This window comes from Sinohyriopsis cumingii, chromosome 8 (genome assembly GCF_028554795.1).
Source record: "Sinohyriopsis cumingii isolate HCF-2022 chromosome 8, ASM2855479v2, whole genome shotgun sequence".
Classification (NCBI taxonomy): domain Eukaryota; kingdom Metazoa; phylum Mollusca; class Bivalvia; order Unionida; family Unionidae; genus Sinohyriopsis; species Sinohyriopsis cumingii.
The window spans coordinates 110057924-110084069 of record NC_142968.1 but is presented as its reverse complement, the minus strand read 5'-3'; the positions used below and the strand labels follow the sequence as shown (position 1 = coordinate 110084069).

At 34.4% G+C, this 26146-nt stretch overlaps 1 protein-coding gene across 5 annotated transcripts in view; it reads left to right on the top strand.

Annotated features, from left to right (window-relative positions):
* LOC149794367 (uncharacterized) overlaps nucleotides 1-26146 on the top strand; it is a 396171-nt gene that overhangs the window by 252954 nt on the left and 117071 nt on the right. For 4 of the 5 annotated variants that reach the window (XM_089968538.1, XM_089968537.1, XM_089968542.1 and 1 more), the window contains 4 exons: nucleotides 571-762; nucleotides 7369-7461; nucleotides 15183-15293; nucleotides 21958-22083. In XM_089968538.1, coding sequence (XP_089824664.1) covers nucleotides 571-762; nucleotides 7369-7461; nucleotides 15183-15293; nucleotides 21958-22083 — 522 coding nt within the window. The remainder of the gene's footprint in view (nucleotides 1-570; nucleotides 763-7368; nucleotides 7462-15182; nucleotides 15294-21957; nucleotides 22084-26146) is intronic. The other variant, XM_089968539.1, reaches the window with a different exon arrangement.

Here is a 26146-nt window from a genome sequence, read left to right as displayed (position 1 = left end):
GTGTGTCATTTGGCTAATTTATTCACTTAAGGTGCCAGAATGCAGTGAATTTTGCAAATTGTTGGACTGACTTAATTTAGCTAGTGTGTGAAAAAAGACTCTGAAAGGATAAAAATGTAAGACTTATTTTTTTCATGCGAACCAGTTATATAATCTGTGTAACATGCAAAGAGTAGGCTACCTTTTAAAAAAAAATCATATACTATCGGTTACAATTTTTAGCTCTACAGGTGAAAGACTGGAAGAGCTTATACGATGGCCTGTTGTCAAGTATCCATACAAATATTATCATGTGTTTCTTATTGCTTTTTCTTCAGAAGTACTGGAAGGATCGCAATGAAACTTTACACCATGGCCTGTTTCCGTCAATCCATTAGCATACATACGTTATCACTACTCCTTCAGAATTACTGGGAGGATTGCCACACAACTTTAAGTACACATTCAGGATCATTACAGATCCATACGTAGTTGCCTTTCTAAATTTGTGAAATTTGATGCAAATGGAATTTATGTGATTTACAAAAATTGACAAGTTACAGCATCCTAACAACTATATTTAATCTGCAGGAGCTTCAGGTGATTGAGAAAGAGCATCAGAAGCTGAAAATCCTCGAGAAGGAGCACTATGAGACTGAGCAGCTGCTCGAAAGCTGCTCCAAGGAGGAAGAGGATGCACTGCTTGAACTTTTCCAGAAACATACTGAGGCACTCGAGAATCAGCGCAAACTGTATGATGACCTGGAATTTCAACAGTTAGAGGTGATTAAAAAATTTGTGTAAACTCATTTCGTAGAGATTATTAATGGCAGCAAGTTTAGTATTTTCAGACTTTATGGAAATATTGTATCATGACAACTGTTTTGTCTCATATTTGATTTCCTCTCAGTGATTCTTAATTTTGGACTTTGTGGGGTGTGCCTCAAAAGGTTCTGTCAAAAGTTTTCATTTTGAACTTGTTTATAAAACTGCTTTACATGGTTGTGGTTGCTAAAACAAACAAGAAAGTTTGAAAAAAGTCTCTCAAAACCACACAAAAGAAGTCTACCAGATTTGAAAGACAGCATTCTGGCTTGCAGAATTCATTGAAATTGGGATGATCCACCATCCAGTGTGGCTGCTGTTAGTACAAATGGAACAGCCCTGAAATAACTTCTTTTCAAACACAGCAGTACAAAATTGACCAAATTTTGTTGCAAGCATTCCAACTTGAAGGACTTTCAATATCTTATGAAGGATGATAATCAAATATGGCTACCATTACTGAAAATAGAACAGTTTGTAAAAGATCAACTTTTCCTTAAATATATCTGTCTGATTTGCATTGACTATAATCTAGGTAGTATAAAAGGTTTAAAATTTGTAGATTTATGAGAAATGCTTCTTTTGGCTGAATTTTAAAATTTATATAAATTTTGATGGGAAGCAGTTTTTTTAATCTCTTGCAAATCCATGTAAATGACAAGTTTTGCTTGCTGTTTTTATGTATATGTACAGTATTGATTTATGAAATTACAGCTGATGTTCCACAAAATATTAAAAGGATAGAGGCAAAAAAGTCCACACACATACACTTTTAAAGTCAAATCAGCTATTAGGTGAAGAGGAACCAGATCTCTCCACTCCCACGTCACATTAATGTGATGCTAGTTTCTTATCAGGTGATAAAAAGAAATTTCTCCAGGGGAAATCCAATATACAAGCTTTTTGTACATTAATTCACAGACATATATATCCAAATGAATGCAACTTCTTGTGAATGTGTCTTTCTTGTCTGGCAAACAGCATACATTTTCCTCTCATAAGACCTGTCAAGTAATAAAAGAAAATGTTCCTGTTCATCTGTGTAAATCCAATATTATTTCACAGGGTTGCAAAAAAAAACATTTACAACCTAATTTCTCAAAATTTTCTTGTCAAAAAGTTACAAAAATAGTAAAACCAGTATTGCGCATCTACACTAAGTAACCATCCAGTCTGCAAAGTTTCAGTAAATTTGGAAGCAGAATGAGAGAAGAAGCAACGATGAACTGAGTTCTTAAAATATCTGTTTTTCTCATAAATGTACCCAAAAATGGGCCAAGGAAAAAAATACATCTTTGTTGACCACACCTTGAGCAGTCAAAATTTCAGTAAAATCTTCTGAGCAGTATGGAAGAAGAATCACTGATGCAGAGATTCTCTTAACACACAATTGCATGATTCGTGCAAAATTTGTTTGAATTTGCGTACTTGGAAAGTGGTGATGCACAAAAACTCCAGCAAATTAGTTTCAAGTCGCACATATGAAAATGTACTCTGCATAGTATACACTTTTATTCATTTATTCAGACATAAGTGCTTGTTGTGACAAAAGTCAGTCCAGTAGAAATATTGTAGTGCTTGTTGTGACATGTATTTTTATTGTAACTATGTACACATCAGGTTTCTTTGTCTTGGCACGAATGGTTGTTAACTTAATTTTATGGATACATTTGTCCTTGTAACACGCATTTTGTCATAGTTTGAACCTTGCATCAAGGAAGTTTTTCAAAGGCACATTTAGAATACAGGCTATCTAGGAGACCCAAAATGGCTGGCTCAGTATGGTTCATCTTTAGATGATGAATTTGTTCAGCAAATATTGCCTGGTTATAGGAATGAAGACAATTTGTTTTTAAAGTTAGGACATATATCAGATTATTGTAGCTTAGAAAGTGTTGATGGAGATACCAATGAGTGATTTTCAACCCCCAGAAAGCTTTAAATATGAGTCCAGTTTACATGCTGGATGGAGAAAAGCAGACAGCATAATGGTCAACCCCTCATTTTAAAGATATTTCAAAATTAAATGTGAAATCTGCCATATTAAAATACAGACAATTTAAAAGTAGAGTGCACTTATCGTTTCTTTTCTCGTCACAATTTAGCCCTGCAGGATCATGTGCTACAAATTCATATAGCCCTGTAGGATCATGTGCTACAAATTCATATAGCCCTCACAGGATCATGTGCTACAAAATCATATAGCCCTCACAGGATCATGTGCTATAAAATCATGTAGCCCTGTAGGATCATGTGCTACAAATTCATATAACCCTCACAGGATCATGTGCTACAAAATCATATAGCCCTCACAGGACCATGTGCTATAAAATCATATAGCCCTCACAGGATCATGTGCTATAAAATCATATAGCCCTCACAGGATCATGTGCTACAAATTCATATAGCCCTCACAGGATCATGTGCTACAAATTCATATAGCCCTAGCAGAAAGGTTACAATAAATCTAATTAGAATCTGTAAATGAAATTCAGAAGTTCAAAATATCTCTGTGTGAATATGTTAACTTAATGGACTTGAAATCCTAATACAGCATTATGGAAATGTAAATATCGCATAGTAGTCAGTAGCTTGCTAATTCAAACAATGTAAACTTTGGCAGAGCTGAGGTTAGTGACAAAAATCTTACTGTGGAGCAGAAGTATCCAAAAGACAATACCATACCTGTAAGCTATAGAAGTATCCAAAAGACAATACCATACCTGTAAGCTGTAGAAGTATCCAAAAGACAATACCATACCTGTAAGCTGTAGAAGTATCCAAAAGACAATACCATACCTGTAAGCTGTAGAAGTATCCAAAAGACAATACCATACCTGTAAGCTGTAGAAGTATCCAAAAGACAATACCATACCTGTAAGCTGTAGAAGTATCCAAAAGACAATACCATACCTGTAAGCTGTAGAAGTATCCAAAAGACAATACCATACCTGTAAGCTGTAGAAGTATCCAAAAGACAATGCCATACCTGTAAGCTGTAGAAGTATCCAAAAGACAATACCATACCTGTAAGCTGTAGAAGTATCCAAAAGACAATGCCATACCTGTAAGCTGTAAAAGTATCCAAAAGACAATACCATACCTGTAAGCTGTAGAAGTATCCAAAACACAATACCATAATGTGAGCTGTAGAAAATGGAACACAACAACCATAAAAAAAAGTTTTCAGACTTGTTCCAGCTAACTATGCTGGATATGTATATGCACCTTCAGACAGCAGACTGTTAAAGAGGGGGTGGGTCTCAGTACAGAACAATATTCATACACAGATAAGGAAAAGATTAAGCTCAGAAACAATCAACAGATTAATGGTTATAAAAATTGAGGCAACATCTTTTAAAGATTTTGATTTCAAAAGAGGTCTTACAGAGTGGAGCAGGAGGAGAGATGGATATTAAAGTGTTATGTAAATATTGAACTACGAGAGTTTCCTTTTCCCATCAGTTTTGTTCTCTTCCCCCCTTATTTTTGTGGCAATGGGGAAATCCCCACTTATGATGAAATCCTGGGATCATCTTGATGATCAACTGAAATCCCAAAATATCCCTTTATTAGATAATTCAAGAACTTTTCCCCAAATCACCCAGAGCTAAACAAGTAACTTCTTAATGTGCATCAACACCCACCATATATCTGGCCTTCACAAAGTGAATTCAGAATCAACACCAGCTATATATCTGGCCTTCACAAACTGAATTCAGAATCAACACCCACCATATATCTGGCCTTCACAAACTGAATTTAGAATCAACACCCACCATATATCTGGCCTTCACAAACTGAATTCAGAATCAACACCCACCATATATCTGGCCTTCACAAACTGAATTCAGAATCAACACCCACCATATATCTGGCCTTCACAAACTGAATTTAGAATCAACACCCACTATATATCTGGCCTTCACAAACTGAATTCAGAATCAACACCCACCATATATCTGGCCTTCACAAACTGAATTCAGAATCAACACCCACTATATATCTGGCCTTCACAAACTGAATTCAGAATCAACACCCACTATATATCTGGCCTTCACAAACTGAATTTAGAATCAACACCCACTATATATCTGGCCTTCACAAACTGAATTCAGAATCAACACCCACCATATATCTGGCCTTCACAAACTGAATTTAGAATCAACACCCACTATATATCTGGTCTTCACAAACTGAATTCAGAATCAACACCCACCATATATCTGGCCTTCACAAACTGAATTCAGAATCAACACCCACTATATATCTGGCCTTCACAAACTGAATTCAGAATCAACACCCACTATATATCTGGCCTTCACAAACTGAATTTAGAATCAACACCCACCATATATCTGGCCTTCACAAACTGAATTCAGAATCAACACCCACCATATATCTGGCCTTCACAAACTGAATTCAGAATCAACACCAGAATCAACACCCACTATATATCTGGCCTTCACAAACTGAATTCAGAATCAACACCCACTATATATCTGGCCTTCACAAACTGAATTTAGAATCAACACCCACCATATATCTGGCCTTCACAAACTGAATTCAGAATCAACACCCACCATATATCTGGCCTTCACAAACTGAATTCAGAATCAACACCCACTATATATCTGGCCTTCACAAACTGAATTCAGAATCAACACCCACCATATATCTGGCCTTCACAAACTGAATTCAGAAAATATCATTTTCAGTATGACTGTTGATGCACGGGTATTCATTCAGTATGACTGTTGATGCAAGGGTATTCATTCAGTATGACTGTTGATGCATGGGTATTCATTGTGACTGTTGATGCATGGGTATTCATCCAGTATGACTGTTGATGCAAGGGTATTCATTCATTATGACTGTTGATGCAAGGGTATTCATTCAGTATGACTGTTGATGCATGGGTATTCATTCATTATGACTGTCAGTTGATGCATGTGTATTCATTCAGTATGACTGTTGATGCATGGGTATTAATTCATTATGACTGTTGATGCAAGGTTATTCAGTATGACTCAATTCATGCAAGGATATTCATTCAGTATGTCTGTCAGAATAAGTTATCAGTACTCTATTCAACATAATATCTGCACTGTGTGCTTCATCATTATTATATGTGTAAATTTTGTGCAGTTAAAACTAGTCATAATACGCACACACCACCAATATCTTAACCATTATCGTCATGTGTTGGTAAGCCAATATACCAGAAAAATTATCTCCCTTTTGTGTTGATGCTGTCTATGTTGGAGACATTGATTCTCTCCCAGTATGATCTCACTGAATATCAAAGCTATGTTGAGTTTGTTTTTAAGGCCAATTTAACCCATTAATGTAAGTGGTAATGAGACAAGCAGATATTTCCCTAATGCAAGGCATGACAAGATTAAGATGTGTGCACTTATTAATGGATGTTTTTGTGAGTTTCACAAAAAAGTATTTTGGGGTGTGGTTATTGCATCATATCTATGACAGCTGCTTCCTCCTGTGTTATTGTACCAGCTTTACCATGAGATTTTAGGCACCCTTACTTATTTCACTGACAATTTTTTTAATGCAATCTAGATTGTCATGGTTACTAATATTTTTACCCTAATTATTAGACAATAAATTAAATCCGTTTGTGTTAGGAAACACAAAAATAATTTAATACAGTATTGGTATTTGAAATATGAAAACAATGATGACACATATTGCTTATTTAAGACTGTCGGTAGCTGCTGTTTTAAGATTATCAACCATTTTTTACAGGAATATCTCTTGCAAAACTGTTTGAAAGTTAGATTTCAATAGTTTTTACTATAATAATCTATTTCTTATTTTTAAGCTAACATCAGTCAGTAGACTTGATAAAAGACAAATTTGTATTGGTTGGAGTAAGAAATTATGATTCAAAAATGGTCCCCCACCCAGAAAAAAATGTAAATCTTGCCCTCCCCAATTTCCTCACATTTTTGTTTGAAATTATCTTTTTGATGCAAGACAATTTGTAGATGTCTTAAATTGACTGTATTTGATGTTCAACATATTTCTTTGGATAGCATGGTTGCTACACACCATGAATCTGAAGACCCATATCATGTGTCTTTGAAAACAGTAGGAAGCCTTCCACAATTCCACAAAGACCCATATCACCATTCTGTGGAAACAACAGAAAGCCTTCCACAATTCCACAAAGACCCATATCACCATTCTGTGGAAACAATAGAAAGCCTTCCCCAATTCCACAAAGACCCAAATCATCATTCTGTGGAAACATTAGGATGCCTTCCACAATTCCACATCATCATTCTGTGGAAACAATAGGAAGCTTTCCACAATTTGATAGATATCTAAATAAGCATTCTGTGGAAACAAAAGAACTGTCTACCAAATTCATGAATTTTTAAATAGCAGCTAATGTTTCTTTTATTGCAAAACAATAAAATTGGTAGCCCCATAAATATAGTGAATTGACCATATTTTGGTGGGGTGTCCAGTTAGACGTATTTGGAGTTTGCATTTTGTTTTCCTCATATCACATAAAGTATTGTTCAATTCTTACTTCAGTCTGAGTCCAAATTTGAGGAGGAGAAAGAACAAGTACAACAGATATTGATTCAAGATCAGAATATTTTGCTGGAGAAGTATCGGAATAGACAGGTAGGTTAAATAAATGATGCCAGTGCTTTAGGCAACAAAACAATTCTTTTGCTCAGTGTCTTTGCTTTCTTTAGGTTCAAACCCTCTTGTAGGAAAATTAGTTTGCCTTTCTCACATAAAACTTTATAATGTCTTGTACCGGTAGATAAATGAGGAGGATTCTTTTTTAAAAAACAGATATCTATAGGCTTAGTAAGACCTACTATATGTACTAACCTCTAAGTCAAATCCAGGTGCAGACTGCACAGACCCAGATCTACCATTGCATAATGTACCATTATGTCCAGTTTTTGTTATAGCAATAATCAGTAGAACAAACAGTATTATTCATGGTGTTTGCAGTTGGACTTGACTTGTAGTGATTATATGCTGTATGACCCACATTTCTATAATAGCATTTTACTTATAGGAAGAAACTTTTTGACAACAGATCTATAATTAGTATATTTGGATGAAAGTTAAATTTTATATATGATTTATAATCAGTCAATTAGCATAAAAGTTAAATTTTATGCATAATTTATAATGAGTCAATTAGCATACAAGTTTAATTTTATGCATGATTTATAATCAGTCAGTTAGCATAGGAGTTTCATTTTATGCACGATTTATAATTGGTCAGTTAGCATAAAAGTTATATTTTATTCAGGATCTCGAATTAGTCAGTTTGCATAAAAGTTAAATTTTATTCATAATTATAATTAGTGAAACATTAAATTTAAAGCATGATCTATAATTAGTCATTTAGCGTAAAAGTTAAACATTACTCATGACTTCTAATTAGTAAATTACCATAAAAGTCAAATTTTTTGCACGAATTCTTTTCAGCATTTTTCACAGTTTGGTCAAATATTTGACTTGTCAAACTAGATTTTCCAAGGTATTCCATGGAAAACCCTGGAAAATTCTAGCTTGGAAAACAGTGGAGTATTTGGACTAATGTTCCAGACTCTGTCATGGGTAGGCTGAAAAACCCTGGAAAATTCTAACATGGAAAACCCTAGAATATTTGGACTAATATTCCAGGCTCTGTCCAGGCTATGATGGAAGACCATGGAATATTGCATGGAAAATGCTGGAATATTGGCCCTGGAAAAACTGTAATATTTGGCTGGAAGACCATGAAAATATTTCATGAAAAGAAGAGATTTCCCTTGAAAATAACAGGATCCCCCTCCCATCTGTTAAAATCATATACTACTAGGTTACAAACTTATAATATTAGCCATTTGAATTACATTCAATATTCATAATGTCTGGTAGCCCAATGCCCAGGGTGCCCATTGCTTGAAGAAATATTGATCGCACTGATGAAATGTTGAAATTTAATTTCAAGATGTTGGAAGACTGGTGAATTATTAATATTTATCCCCTTACGTGCCCCTTACCCCATACTTCTGTTAGAGTGTTATGTGATCTATGAATGGAGAACAGATTGTCTGTATTACTATGACTAATGCTGACATGGATTTAACATGTGTGATTCTAAAATACTGTTTTTGATATTTATGTGTCAGTAACCAGCCTTGTTGAGACAGGAACTGTTCCAGCAATTGTTGCAGTGATGTGAGGCTGCATAATACCATTAATGCTAGCATGTGTCAATGACAAGCTGTCAACTGATGACTTTCTTGCTGTAATCTGACAAGCTGTTAACTGATGATTTTCTTGCTGTAATCTGACAAGCTGTCAACTGATGACTTTCTTGCTGTAATCTGACAAGCTGTTAACTGATGACTTTCTTGCTGTAATCTGACAAGCTGTCAACTGATGACTTTCTTGCTGTAATCTGACAGGCTGTTAACTGATGACTTTCTTGCTGTAATCTGACAAGCTGTCAACTGATGACTTTCTTGCTGTAATCTGGCTAAATGCAGGATGTTTTTTTTCAGGTATTATAAGTAATAAAGGGGTCAAATGTGGTAGTGTTGGCAGCTGAATCTTTGATTAAAAAAATCGGCCAACCTTGAGATAAGAAGGAAAGACCAATTAAAGGTGATTTTGGCAAATAAATTTGTGCAAGAATTCTGATTTTTTTTTGATTTTGTTTAATTGCTATTGTACTGTTGAAGATTTTTCAAGTTAAAGATTAGTGAATAACAATTCAGCTCTCCTATGCTCATGCTTACGCTAACGAAATACAGTTTAAACCAATTAACTGGCATTGGTAAACCACTTCAAAAGTGTAAACAGAAACTATATGTATTAAGACATGCTTCCAATGCTAATGAACATAAGCACTGTTGATCCACTGAGTAAGACGGACACTGCGTAAGATGGACACTGGCAGTGCAATTAGATAATGGCTGACATCAAGACCTGGAGGAAACCATTGCTTGGGATGAAATGTTTCAAATTTCAGATACACATATGAGTCATTTTAATATGATTTTACTTTTATTTTTTCATATTTGAATCGTAGCAACAGCAACAGTTTAAAAAAATAAAACTGAAAAAGGTGCAATTCTGGGCACATGGAAATTGCAGTCAGGGCTAAAATAAGGAGTCAGGGCTAGTTATTTTTTTTAAGTTACCTGAGCCCTAGGGGCCTGTGTCTAACAAATTTCTTTTTCTTTGGGCATAGTCACATTTAACCACCACTTCTGTACAAATCCTTTCAGAATAAAATCCTGCATCCTTCCCTGCTTTCCGTATGATTCAGGTACCATCCACTGAAATAGACTACAACAGTGTGTGCTACACAGGACAGGCTGAGTGTTTTATCCAGAACAAAAAATATGACTGCATGTATTTACTTTTTTTTTCAACATTCGAAAATCACTTCATAAGTCTTTGAAACATCTCTAAGTGTTATTCATGATCATCCTTTAAAGAAATCCTAAATTTTAGCTTTACCATCCATTTGCATGGACTACATGTCAAACAATTGGTACTTTAGATTTTGTCTGTTAAACAAAAAAAAAGCAATGAAAAGTTAGTTACTTGTCCTTCTTACATTTGAAATAGAATGACTTGTTTAACAATGAAAAAAAGTAGATGAAATGACCTCTGAACAAAAGCCAAATTTGGTATGCGAGCAGAAAAACGGAAATTAGATTACCATGCTTGCAAGCAATTTGCTGCTTTCGTCAATCTATTGTTGATAACTGACAATAATGCATTGAGAACTGTGGTTTGTCAGGCACAGCTGTAAATAATGATCATCTGCAAAGTTATCATCTCAGTGATTACATGAAGCAAGATTACCAAATCTCATATCATCTTAGTCATTACATGAAGCAAGATTATCAAATCTCATATCATCTCAGTGATTACATGAAGCAAGATTACCAAATCTCATATCATCTTAGTCATTACTTGAAGCAAGATTACCAAATCTCATATCATCTTAGTCATTACATGAAGCAAGATTACAAAATCTCATCATCTTAGTCATTACATGAAGCAAGATTACCAAATCTCATATCATCTTAGTCATTACATGAAGCAAGATTACAAAATCTCCTCTAATGTATTAAATCCTACATGAAAGCTGTACAGCAACATACATAGATTTAGGCCCTACAGCCTCCAAACTAATCCCATAAACTGACAAAATGTAATACAGTCCCGATTTTACTTACCAGCATAATAACTCCATCATTTTAAATTATTGCGGGGCTTCTAGAATCAGTTGCTGCACACGTAATGGTACTGCTTGCAGTAAAGTTTCCAGAATTCATGAGCTAAACAGTGGCAGTTCAAATATAAAAATGAAGCTTTTCTTTTTTAAAATGATGTTCTCATGGTAGTTCTGCCTTCTGATACCTCAGAATAAATTGTGTGCATAATTTGAGGTTTGTAAACCAGTCTCCAGGACTGTAAACAAGGGAAATAACTGCTGTTATGATCTTAATACCAAACTAGTCCACTGTTGCAGAAAACCAGATATTATCTTGCATGATTTTATTTTTTGATTTCTATGTTAAATAGCAAACATAATTCTTTTTAGAACGCTGACATTTTAAAGTTTTTATTTAGTATGAAAATAACTGTTTTCTTAATAATAATAATAATAATAATAATAATCATCTTAATGATTCTATTTCACATTATTCACAGCAACACTGAAAGTAACAATAACCAGGATAGGTATAATATGCATAATGATAAGAGATGGACTTTAAAAGAAAATAATGATTGATATTTGCCCCCCCCCCATGTAAAAATACTTATTATTTAAGTATTGATATTGTATGGAATTGTATAATGCAGGAAATAAAATCATATTTGTTAAATATCTAAATATGGAGTGTATTATAATTTTTTTATTATTACTATTATTATTAAAAGTTTTGATATTTACCACCTTCAGAAATAAATTAATATGGTAATGTTTAAAGTAACAAAAAAAATAGTCTTAATTTAATTGAGGGCGTTGTTTAGATAAAATTGTTTGTTGAAAATTTGCTCTTGAAACTGTTCAAAAAGTCTGTTATTTTATACCACTGTTTAAGATACATTGAATACACTGCACAGATGGGACACTTAAACATTAGAATCTTGTCCTTGAGTAATATTGTATTCCAGCACCATGTTTATTTAACATTAGTCTGACTGTCATGCCAGATATCCAACATTTGCACTGAATATTTAAGTCCAAACTGGTCACGTGGCATACTAATGTGAGAAAATCCAACTTAGAACAAATTTATCATGTGTCAAATTGGACTCAAAGTCTAAAATCTGCACATGTGAAAATTTTGTTAGTTTTTTCATGGCTCACAAGATTTAGCACACAGCACACATGAGTTTGCAAAATCTACCCAGTTTGCAAACATTTTTAACAAGGTTATCATGTGTAGTTTATGAGCTCATGAGCATTGTTGAGATTTTTCTGCATGGCTTACCCGAATCAATTGAGCAGAAGAAATAAAAAAATAATACTAAGTTCTTGAAAATTGACTAAGTTCTGTTCCAGTGTTTTCTGTGCTGAAATATATCAAAACATTTCAAAGTCCAAACTGCCCATACTTTACCAGGCATGTCTGGCCTTTTCCAAAGACAATGTCCAGGGTTTCCAAGATAAATTTCACAAAATATTACATTTTTCCAGTTTTCCAGGGTTTTCCATGGTATTCTATCCTTTTCCAGAGTCTGTTATGGAAAAAGTACAGCCAGGAAGTCATCCATTGACTCATCAGATCTAAGATCTGTTCAGTGTTGATCATTTTCATGCATATTGGAGCACTGATGACAACAATAATTTTTTCTTTATTGTATGCAGTGCAGATTATTATAATGACTATGAAACGTTTTACTGTTAAAAAAGATATGTAGTAAGAAAACAGAGTACAAGAATAACTGAACTGGTTCCTTGTTTAATGAGTGATTGTAGTCATCTTTCCAACAGGTGGTGCCACAGAAAAACCTGGTCCCAATATTTGGTTATCCTCGGAGTTTATCATTAGCCAGAACAATATTTTGTTGATCAATCAAGCAGTACATAAATGTCAAAACTACAATAATACATGTATCAATGAAAACAAATATTGTCTTATTTCATTTTTGTGTGAATTAAAATATATACTACATAAGGACTATAAGACCAAAAAAATTACAATTTGTCTTTTTTTCAGTTTAACTAAAACATTGTATCTTACTACTGTTGGGCTCCTTATGTTCAAACCTTTAGCGCCAAATTACTATATATATATATATATATATATATATATATATATATATATATATATATATATATATATATATATATAATCTTAATGCAAGTAACTTCATTTTCTTATTCGCTGATTAGTGTGGCTTAAAAAAGAACCTCCTGACTAGTGTGGCTTAAATGAAAATCTCTTTAACAATAGTTACAAATGGCATGCTGCAATTTACAGTTGAGTACATGGAAGAAAGAACTTGACAAGTAAATACAAAATGTACAACTTATTGTCTTATTGTTTTTGTTTACTCATTACAAGACAATTAATTTATGCAAAGCAAGTGTGAGAACAGTTTCATATTTAAACCTTAAACGAAAAGAAAATAATTGCCTTATTTTGTCAACAAAAGTGAAATAGTCATAAAGAGGTAGATATACTTGGTATGAATTTAATCACTTCAGTGAAAAGGGTCCGGACTTGCACAAATCAACAATTAAAAATGAAGAGACATGTGTGTTTGTGTGTGTGTGTGTGTGGTAATTAGAAACAATTCCCTTTTAAAGTATACATTATATGTTCTATTGCAACAAAATCCAGTATAATGTTCTAAATCTTATTGCAAAACTGTCATTGCAAAACTGAATTTAATTAACACACCAAGAACAAGACAACTTTATTAATCCATGATAATTCTCTCCTTTTGCCCCTTCCAAGTAATATTTCAGGTATAGTTTGTCTGAATAAAATAAAATAATTAACATTTTAGTTCGAGAAAGTCTGGCATATATCGCTTCACACACAAACACATGTACCTCTCTCTCTCTCTCTCTCTCTCTCTCTCTCTCTCTCTCTCTCTGTATGGGCTTAATATAAAATTAAACCCATTTTAAATAATAAGCATAGTCATAATAAAGATAATAATAATCCGTTTTAACCGAAAATTATTTTGTGTGGGAGTGCAGCACTAACATGGTAAATTTTATTGGCTTACATGACTTTCAAAGAAAATACTTGTCTAGGATGACATCATTAAAAAAAACTTATTGTCATAGAATTTCTGCTTGGGAATAAAAAGAAAATTTACAGTTGCATATAATGCAGATATGATATTACCTTAATTATATATCAAATATATGTTTAATGTAAAATATATTCAATGACAATCTTGTATATTTCCAAACGAAACAGCTAAAATCATTTCTAATCCAAAAAATTTACTAAATTACCCCACCAAGTAACTCTCTAAAGAATTATGAAGAATAAATTGCTGAATTGTCCATGAATTACATAATTTTAGGGACATGACTTGGTTGAAAAATAATTTCAGAAAAGTAATCACAAAGTTAATTGTGTCAAAATGATTACCCTATTTTATTTTTATGCAGATATGAGAAAATACTATTTTCCATTGCGAATACTATATCCTGATCATGCCTAATATTTGCATACCTATCAATGAATTCCTTTTTTTCTGCAAAGATAACTTAGCCTTGTCATTTTTAAATCCTCTTTCACTGATGCTCACATCCATGATTCATACAATTGAGACATTTTGTAAAGCAAGATAAAGATGCTATCTTTTTATTGCTTGCTTATGAAGCAGGAAGTATAGTGGAAATAATCTTGGACCGCTTTGATCCATGCTGCCACCTATCGGTTTAAAGGGAAGATAACTGGCTATGATCCCTCATTTCTTTAGGATTCGTGTACATTTGCTCCTTCATGACCTTGAGTTATATGAACATCTATATTATCCAGATATTTCTTCAATTCCCCAGACGTGTGTGTGTGTGTGTATATATATATATATATATATATATATATATATATATATATATATATATATATATATATATATATATATATATATATTAAATTGGGATAGAATAAACTCTGAATAAAACACCAATAGGTTCATTGTATGACAGGTTTCTAGTTATGACTTGAAGTCACTGTCAGCAGAGGAAGGAGTTCCTGGTGATTTAAAATAACATTGATTCTAATAGTGTGGTTTTATAATTAATAAAATGTTTGGGAAATGTTTGGGGATTTGTTACGACAAGACTTTGCTGTTATCCTAGTCTTCTATCATTGCCATATTTATTCTTGCAGGATCAGTTACAGAAAATAGACTCTCAGCGGAAGGAAATGCTAAAGAGTGTCAAGGCAAACATGGAGTCTTTAGAGAAAAAGCGACTTCAAACTGCGGAAAAGTTCAAAGAGGTAACAGTCCATCACCTTACTTTCCTCTGATTGCTGTCATCTGCAAGCATTTTTTTTTTTTTGCTTGCCAGAAATGGTTCATTTTACATTTACATTTTTTTTGAGCTTTCCTTGGCAGATCCTAGACATAGTGATCATCTTGACATGCATGTCTGTCTGCGTGTCCATACATCTGTTAACATGTCCATCTGTTCATCCATCTATATCCAAGTATAATCTCGGTGCTATAAGTTGATTTTACTTTTATTCCTTTTATTTCGATACCATTTTATCCCCACCCTCATAGACATGAAATCTAACTTAAATAGGCACTTAATTTTATGATGTTTCATCCTGTGTTATGGGTCAGTTCATGGTGTGAGGAATTTTCCCCATTTTACACAGTGATAACATATTAGTTGTGAGATCAACATAGATATAATTTTGTTTTTTACTTACTTTACTTTTACTTCACTAATGTGATCAGTTACTAAGGTACAGTTGGCCATGGAGTATGTCACTTGGTATGTAGATGTGTACAACACTACTGTTCTAAAGTAGGTCAGTGGGACTTAACATTTTATACTTTCGTTAAGGGTACCTCAATTTACTTATTTGCTTTTTAGGGCATCATGCAGCTTAGCTTGTGGATATGTCTTGTTGTGTAAAATACCAAATCAAAAGTTGGTCAGTTTGACCTATATTCCATGCTTCAGGACTTTAAGGTTTGCATTTTGGACAGTTTGTTGGAGACTGTTGGTATAGGATTATTAGTCAGTATCACCTGCATTGTTTGCTGACTCCCAAGGCAGGATGAACCAGATTTTCTAATATGTGTATATAGGGAAACTTCTGTTGCTTTTATTTTCATGCCTTTCATGTTTCCATTGAAAATCACAAAACTTTAGCCTTTTGGAAGTTGAGGGGGTAAACTGATTTCTGCAAACAGACTCTGATCTGCAGGTGCATTATGCTATGGCAGGTCAGGATCTTTGGGGTTTTTTTTTCCAGTTTGAATCGACTCGTACCTGAGTATATATGGTTTGTGTGCAGTAACTTAATTGGTACTCTGATATACAAGGTCAAAAGTGCCCAACAGCAATGACCTCCACCTGGCTGTCTATCCTGTCATTATTAAATTGGTTTCTGTAAGATAAATGTCCTGGGAATTGATGAATTTAAACACAAATTGAATGCAGCTGTATATTGATTTGCACAGAAGAGTTCAGTTTTCAGACTTCCTTGTCATTGTTCAGAGAAGTTATGGCTCCTGAATGCCTATCCCTCTGATTTTAATTTCTACAGCTTAATTTTCATCAAGGTTTTTTACATTAGCCGAATTTTTTCATGCACCTTTATATTGATGAGACCTTAAATAAGTGTTGTTTTCAGTGTTCCATTACATAATATACAGGAGTTGTGCCCCTTGATTGCCAGTCCTTCCAAATTCGATTTCCACATCATAACTTTATCAAGTTTTGTTGGATTTCAGTCAAATTTGGTATGGGCTTTTAGAACTGTAATGAATTTGATTTCCAGCACTGACTGACAGTTTCCTAAGTTTGTCTTCCAACACAGATTCCTCTGTTTAAGGTTGTTCTGAGCAAACTGTAGTGATCTGGGGCCTTTACAATGTATCTATGACTGACAGCTCAAACTGTATTGATCTGGGGCCTTTACAATGTATCTGTCACTGACAGCTCAAACTGTAGTGATCTGGGGCCTTTACAATGTATCTATCACTGACAGCTCAAAACTGTAGTGATCTGGGGCCTTTACAATGTATCTATCACTGACAGCTCAAACTGTGGTGATCTAGGGCCTTTACAATGTATCTATCACTGACAGCTCAGATTGTTGTGATCTGGGGCCTTTACAATGTATCTATCACTGACAGCTCAGACTGTGGTGATCAGGGACTTTTACAGTGCACCCATCACTAATAGCTCAAATTGTTGTGATCAGGAACTTTTACAATGCATCCGTTACTTACAGTTCAAAGTTCAGTGATCAGAGACCTTTACAAAGCATCCATCATTATCAGAGGTCTCGCTAGGATTTTAAAACTAGGAGTCCAGACCAGTCCCACCAGCAAAAGTTGCAGTCCCCTCCCAGAATCGTATTGGACATACATGAAGTGGCTAAATGTCCAGATAAGAAGAACCATTGGTTGCCATTTTCCAGATTCTTTACACCACTGACATGTAATTCCTGTTTATCCATCAGAGTGAGGCTGAATTTCGTAATTCAGAGGAAAGATCTTGCTTCAAACCCTAAGCCAAGCATCACACTTTCTTACATTTGGCCATTGTTCCATCTGAACTATGAGTTTTAGCAACTTTACCAAGCTTTCGAATCTCATTAAATCTTTGTCAGCTTGACGTTTAATCCCAAAATACTTATCCAGACTTGCAATTGGCATATTGTCTAACTCTTGATGTATTTTGGTTTCTAGGTCATATGCACTACTTTTTCAGCTGTACTCAGAAAGAAAGACAATAATGAAAGCTAAAGTTGTTCATTTTATGTTCTTTTATAATAACCACATGTACATCTCTGGGTCTTTCTGCCTGTGAATTTAGTCATTGTAAATATCAATACATTTTCCCACCACTCAGAAGCTAGTCAAAGTCTTTTGAACTTGCCGCCCAGCTATTGTGTCATGTTCTTTTCCTGTACTCTTATAATGACGACATGCTTACCTGAGGGTCTTTCAGCCACTAAATTCTGTTATTATAAATATCAGCACAGCTAAAATGATACATTAAAATGATTGCTTGATCAAGACATTTTCCCACTCAGCAGGTGGTTGAAGCAGGACTGGCAAGCCTTTGAATTTGCCATTCAACTATTGCATGCGTACAGGGGACTCCTGCATACGTGATTTTCTGCATCCCAGATAAGAAATTTGAATCCAGATATGCATGATTAGGCATTTCCAAGACCTCTGCAAATAGTTCAAACTGTATTGATCAGGGGCTTTTAGAAATCATCCATTGCTTATAGTTCAGATTGTAGTAATAAGGAATGAACCCGTCACTTATAGTTCAAATATTGATTAGGGATATTTACAATGCACCAATCACTATTAGCTGATATTTGTGATCTTCATTTGCACAAAGATTATCAATTCTCATTATTCTTTCCATTTTCAAATATTACAAATCATTTTTAAACACTTTTTATGCATCTGATGACCAATGAAGAAAAGTTGCCATTGTTTTGAAAATTGATAGATTTTCTGCTTCTTCACCTGGTAAAAAAGACTATTCTTGAATTCTTACAGCTTTTTAAGTACTCAGACACTTAAATTCAAAGACTATTTTTACAGTCTGTAACTTTAATCAAGGTAGAATTGGCCTGTTTTCTGTCCAGTCCATAAGCCATGCGTACATAGCCTCTCTCATTACCTAATTTCAATGGAACCCTTGATACAAGTTTTATGTTACACAATATTGGCCTGTTTGTGAGCTGTTCTCACAAACTGGACTAAAATAGGGGAAAAACGCCCTTATATTTGTGCTCAAATTTCAAAGTTTTCATTCTTTGAATAAATATGATATCTTTGAAGTTTCATAATTTGATGCATATGGCCAGACTTTATACTTATTTCAAATAGTTTATTTCGAGTAGTAAATAACTTTTTACATTTCCTGTACTCGGGGGTAACTCTAGTTTAACATGTAAATCATAAAATTTGAAAAAGAAATCTTATGCTGCATGCCTTTTGTTTCTTTATTCTTGCTTGCATGTTGCTAATATTTTCAACCCTGACAAAATCAAGTGACTTTGCTTTTCTCTGTTGCTTGCCAGCATTTAGTGCTGGAGAAAAATGAGACTGCCATATCACATATGACAGCTTATGTTATACCTTATGACATGACAGTGTGTGTAATACTTTATGATATATGATGGAGTACATAATACTCAATGATATTATGACAGTGTCCATAATACCCTATGACATAAGACAGTAAACTAATACCCTATGACATAAGACAGTGTCCATAATACCCTATGACAAAAGACAGGAAACTAATACCCTATGACATATGACAGAGTACATAATACTCAATGATATTATGACAGTGTCCATAATACCCTATGACATAAGACAGTAAACTAATACCCTATGACATAAGACAGTGTCCATAATACCCTATGACAAAAGACAGGAAACTAATACCCTATGACATATGACAGAGTACATAATACTCAATGATATTATGACAGTGTCCATAATACCCTATGACACAAGACAGTAAACTAATACCCTATGACATATGACAGTGGATATAATACCCTATTACCTTTGACAGTGTTCAAAATACCATATGACATAAGACAGTAGACTAATACCCTGTAACATGACAGTGGACATAACCCTATTACCTTTGACAGTGTCCATGAAACCCTATGACATAAGACAGTTGACTAATACCCTATAACATATAACAGTTGACATAACCCTATTACCTTGACAGTGTCCATTAAAACCCTATGACATAAGACAGTTGACTAATACCCTATGACATATGACAGTGGACATAATATCCTATTACCTTTGACAGTGACCAAAATACCCTATGAAATATGACATTGTCCATAATACTGTATAACTTGTGACTGTCAGTAATACATTATGACATAACAATGAACATGATACCCTACTGATCAATGTAGAATGTGCACACAGTTACCATCACAGATCAGGGTACATGTAGAATGTGCACTCAGTTACCATCACAGATCAGGGTACATGTAGAATGTGCACTCAGTTACCATCACAGATCAGGGTACATGTAGAATATGCACTCAGTTACCATCACAGATCAGGGTACATGTAGAATGTGCACACAGTTAACATCACAGATTGGGGTACATGTAGAATGTGCACAGTTACCATCACAGATCAGGGTACATGTAGAATATGCACTCAGTTACCATCACAGATTAGGGTACATGTAGAATGTGCACACAGTTACCGTCACAGATCAGGGTACATGTAGTTAAATCAATTCATAATTATTATGATCTCCATATAAATCTGGATCCAGATTTTCTTAAAATAATAAATAGATATTTTTGGAAAAAGGAAAACATTTTTTAAAAATGTTTATAAATGTCTGGAAAGGTGCGGGGATGCTGGAGTCTGTATATTTATGTAGGGGAAAAAAGTACATTTGACACAGCATGGTGGGAGTTTTAACATTTAAAAAAACATTGATGTTTAGAGGGTGGATTTGATGCATACTGCCTGTGTTGTCAAAGCTTGTGTAAACAGCACACTCTATATTAATTTTTCTGGCATTTAGCATTAAAAAACCTTTAGATGCAGTGCATGAGATACTATTTGCATTGTCATTTGACAACAGTTTAAATCCTATACACATATTCGTTCTTTAAAAAAAAAAAAAACCAGACAAGCATTCACATGCACTAGCACCTATTTGACCTAGTCCCTTGACCTCTCAAAAAGCCAACCATGGAAAATTGTCAGTCATCAGATCTTACTGTGATTCCCAAAAAATCACAACACATAAAATGTTTTATTATTTGGTATTTCTTTCTTTCAATATATTTGCTAATTGATGCTAGAGGTCATAGTAATAGTATTGCTATATCTGAAATAAACTTGTTTTGTAAAATGAGATTTTATATTTTCTTGAATATGACGCTGTTTATTGCTACCGAGTTTTGACGGCAGGAAGAAATAAAATGAAAACTGTGAGTCTTTTGGTCTTGAAAGTGCATGTGAGATGGTACTTTCATTTACGAGAAAAAAGGTAGTTTAGTAAAATCTCAAATTTTAGGAAACCATGAAAATTTTACAATTACAGAGTAAATGAGACTGTTACCCCAGAATTATAGAAATCAGATTGAACTGTTATCAAGATAGATGATGGTTGGTTGGTTGGTTGGTTTTTAATGGCACTTTCAACACATTGTTGGCTATATCATGCGCAGACATTGTGAGGCAGCTGATCTGGGCTAGGCTGGGTGGATATTTGACCTACAACCTTTAATGGATTACCAGACTTACTCTCTACTAACTGTGCAACCTTGGAATTTAGTTTGCTTTTCCAATAAATATTTGTGTTTAGTATGCTGCCTGATATATTGTAGACATTGTTTTGTGATTTTCAGTGCTTCATTTGGACCAGTGTTTTATTATTTATATTAATGCTGTTAATATTTTTTTTTAAAGATGATTGTAATTGCTTTGATATTGACGATTCAGTATCAGATATGCATTTAAATCATAGAGAAGTCAGTTTAGTCATTGCTAATCTATTCAGTTTAATTGATATAAATTATAATAATGTCATCAATCCCTTTGAAACAATATTCATAACTTTTTTTATATACTTCATACGTAACTTTCATTGTATTGTTACAAAATAAGAGTGTACCTTGCACAAGAAACTGTTGCAAAATAATACTGCCCTCCTTTGCACAAGCGACTGTTTAACATTGAGAGTAAAACACTATTTGATGTGAAGGGATAGAATGAAAGACTTTTTGAAGAGTGTTAGAATTATGGAGTATCCCATTTTTACCAGGGAAGCAACTCTATGAAGACTAAAGTAGAAAATCCATGGGAAATAACTCTTTTAGGCCAGAGAGAAATAGAAGGAATTATCTTTCTTTCACCAGTGTATGCATTATTGAGCTTCCTTTCCAGGAAAAAAAGAAACTGATAGAAGTTGAACAGAAAATCAACAATCTCCTGAAGTCACTGCCAAGCCTTAACAACACTGCAGATTCTAGCCTTGAAATTACAGAGGACATGTCTGACCTAGAAATAGAGGTAGTATCTCAGAATATTGAATAAAAAAAAAAGTACATGAAATTTCACTTGGTTTACTTTCTACTTATATACCATTTAATAAAGCACAAAAAACTTTGATATCCGTAATACAAGATTTTCTTTTCAAAATGAAGTGAGATTTTAAACTTCGGAAATGCATAAAAAAATTTCTTATATTCAGTTTGAATCATGTGCTAAATATATTTGTCTCACCCAGGGAGAAATATTATTTAATTAAAATGGAACACAATTAAATAAAAATTGAAGGAAAAATTAGGTGTGTAGCGATTATATCTAACAGTGTCTCAAGACATTTTTGTCACTCTAATTTATAATTCTACATTTATACTGAATCATAATTCTACATTTAATTTGTATCGTAATTCTACATTTATTCTATATCATAATTCAAAATTCTTGATTTAAGAAAAAAAATACTGCTGCTTTTTATGATTTTCATTTTATTTGCTCTTTGCATGGCGTTATCACATTTTTTGACATTTTAGTTGCAATAATAAGACATTGCTTTCTGTTTGTGATCATATTGCATGCATTACCATATTTGGCATTGGCCATTATCAGTGTTATAATTTGGTCATCATCAGTGTTATAATCTGTCAATATCAGTGTTATAATTTGGTATAATTCTCAGCAGTGTATCATACTGCAGTTGCCTGGGTATTCATGTACACCAAACGGGGGATAGAGTAGTCTTATATATGCCATCACATAATGTGTCAACTTTTCATGGCCTGTGTTGTTTACTTGATATCATCAGTAGTGGTATATGCCACCACTTAATGTGTCAACGCATCATAGCCTGTGCAGTTTATTTGATTTCTTCTTCAAATGCATTACCCAATCATAATACCTCAGCAGAACTACTACTGCCTAGCAAATTCAGCCCTCTCAGGTAAAAACGTGTTAGCTAAATAGCTAAAAGTTATCTGCCCATCTAGGTGGCAGTTAGAGTGATCTTTCATTGATACATGGATTGGTGCCAAACGTCATGAATTTGTCAGTTATTACTTCCGCTCTTGCCAAATACAGAGAGGCCTTGCAAAATCCATGCAAGCTGTTTGGAAGTTTTCTACCTCAGTACAAGTTTGGTGGAGTTTCATCTTGGAAGGGAAGTATACTCCGTCTATAAATTTCAAACTTTTCTGTTCTTCCTATCACTGACAAAGTTTCCTTTCAATGTTATCACTGTGCCATCTTCGCACACACTTAGGCATTTTGGTACATACTGCATGGATTGTGTCCCCTCACATTGCTATAGCCTTATAAATATATGTATGTCTGGTGCATGATATAGATTACTGTTTAATTTCTGCTAAGTCAGTATAGATGCATTTAAGTTTATATATTATCTTGCCTTATCATCTAATTTCATAGTTGTATACATCACACCTTAATGATTTTTTTACTTGGATTGAACGTAATTGGGCCTTTCCTAAAGGTAGCGTTGTCCCACGATTGATATTTTAGCATCTCCTTAATAAGTATTAATAATGACACTTCAGTTTCTTTTTTATGTGCAGGTTTTGTGTGAAATATAGAAAACTCATTTATTTTATTGTATAGATTCTGCCATAGTCAGATAAGTACACTAAGTTTCCTGTACATGGTTTACTTTGTAACATCCAGCTCATATGTAATTACTGTAAGCAATGCTTTAGTGATTTTACCTGTACAGGTAGTGAAATTTGGCCTTCCTATGGGTAAGTTGTTTCTAGAATTGATTATTTAGCATCCACATTGTACTGGTAGTTCTATAAACAACACTTCAGTAATTTTACCTGCATAGGTTGTCAAAATTCAGTTTCCTACAGGTTTCTTGTTACATTGGATTGATTATTTAGCATCCACATTGTACAGGTAGTTACTATAAACAACACTTCGGTAATTTTACCTGCATAGGCTGTCAAAATTCAGTTTCCTACAGGTTTCTTGTTACATTGGATTGATTATTTAGCATCCACATTGTACAGGTAATTACTATAAACAACACTTCAGTAATTTTACCTGCATAGGCTGTCAAAATTCAGTTTCCTACAGGTTTCTTGTTACATCGGATTGATTATTTAGCATCCACATTGTACTGGTAGTTACTATAAACAACATTTCAGTAATTTTACCTGCATAGGCTGTCAAAATTCAGTTTCCTACAGGTTTCTTGTTACATCGGATTGATTATTTAGCATCCACTTTGTAAATATTAATAGCGATGCTCTAAGACTCTACCTGTACAAGCCATGTGCATCCCATTACAGGTATTTATCATAGTGGGTAACTCTACACATTACCTGTATATGTTGTCTTCCCTATTCTGTCTTACAGCTTTAGATTATGAGCCAGACCAGTCTGGCAACCACTCCACATGTGTAGGTTTCTCGGGTTGTCATTCCTTACATACATGTCAGACTTGCATCTTGTGGATAGAATAAATTGGGCTCTAAGGGCGAGTTGCATAAACAAAGTTTGAGGGACAAAAACATCAGTTTGCATGCAGGCTGTGAAAATCATGCCATAAGGAACAAAAACATCAATTTGCATGCAAGGGTATGAAAATCATACCACGAGGGACAAAACATCAGTTTGCATGCAAGGGTATGAAAATCATACCATGAGGGACAAAAACATCAATTTTCATGCAAGGTATGAAAATCATACCGTTTACTGAGAAGCATGATGGAGAGCAACAACAATCTTTGTTACAGTCTTGCATATCAGAATTATAGACTGGCTACAAGGATCAATAGCCCGTACCCTTTGTAACCTCAATCATGCCAGCTAGGACAACCATGTTTCTTCATGACTGACCATCACAGTGGGTCATGACCATGATTGATTATACAGTATCAGTCACCAGAAAATGAACTTGTCCAATTCCATGACTTACATAATGCTGCTTGGCACTTCCTGAATACAGTGACCAGAATGGCAGTGAAATACCAAGAACCACTTTTGTGAAACCAGTTGTACAGCAGACTAATCCCTCTTAGTGCTGCCATGCACTTGCTGTGGATGATGCACAGTCTATACAGGCCCTCTTATGGATCAGTCTAACCCACATAGTGCTGCCAGGCACTTCCTGGGGATTACGTCCAGTTTATTTAGGCACTCTCATGGATAAATATAACCTATATGGCACCTCTAGTCACTTCTGGTATATGATGTGATGTCCATCTTGGTGCCTTAGTTCCTAAGAGTTGTCTCTTTACTTGCCCCGAAGCCTCTGCCACCAAAAAGGAGCCTCTGCTTAGCAATACCTTTTTAAGGAAGAGGATTTATTCATAACATGCTGCAGATTTAGTGATCCGCCACCCTCGACATCCTCGACACTTTTCTCCAACTACTTATCTGGTAGCACAAGAGACATCATCTTCACTACCTTAATCCAAACCTGACGAAAACTGGCCCTCAAGTTCCCTTATCAGTATTAGATCTTACTGTGATTCCATCTTGCAGGTTTGGACTGAAGAAGTTTTCTGTCCACATACATTGGAGTTCTATCCTTTTCTTTCCTCTACATCACCCACCAGGTCTACAGTTCTTACATCAGGTGATTATTACCTATGGAAGAATCTGCTTGCAATTGCTTCTGCAATCCGACAAATTACTGACACTTTGGGACTGCTTTCATCATCAATTATAAGTTCCAAGCATCTATGATGTTTTTTTCTCTCACAAATGCCTTCCCTCAGTTTTCAGTTTGAATATCAATGACTTGATTCATAACTTCATGACCATGCGATCAGTGTTACATTTCTCCAGAAATACAATAAAGCATGTTTATAGAATGGCCCACATCATAACATACAGGCCCAACATACTATGGCCATGGCTGTTACAGCAGATATGAACCAACAACAAGTGGAATGGGATGAAATGCTCTCTACCTTCACCTTTCTTAATGATCATCATAGATCAAACTACATTCGCACCCAAGTCTTATTACAATTAGATCTCCACTGTCCTTCATGAAGATTTGATAATGAGTGCTTAGGGGTCATGTTATGGTGACCTTTGAATTAGCCAATGAAACAGCAGCTTTCACAGA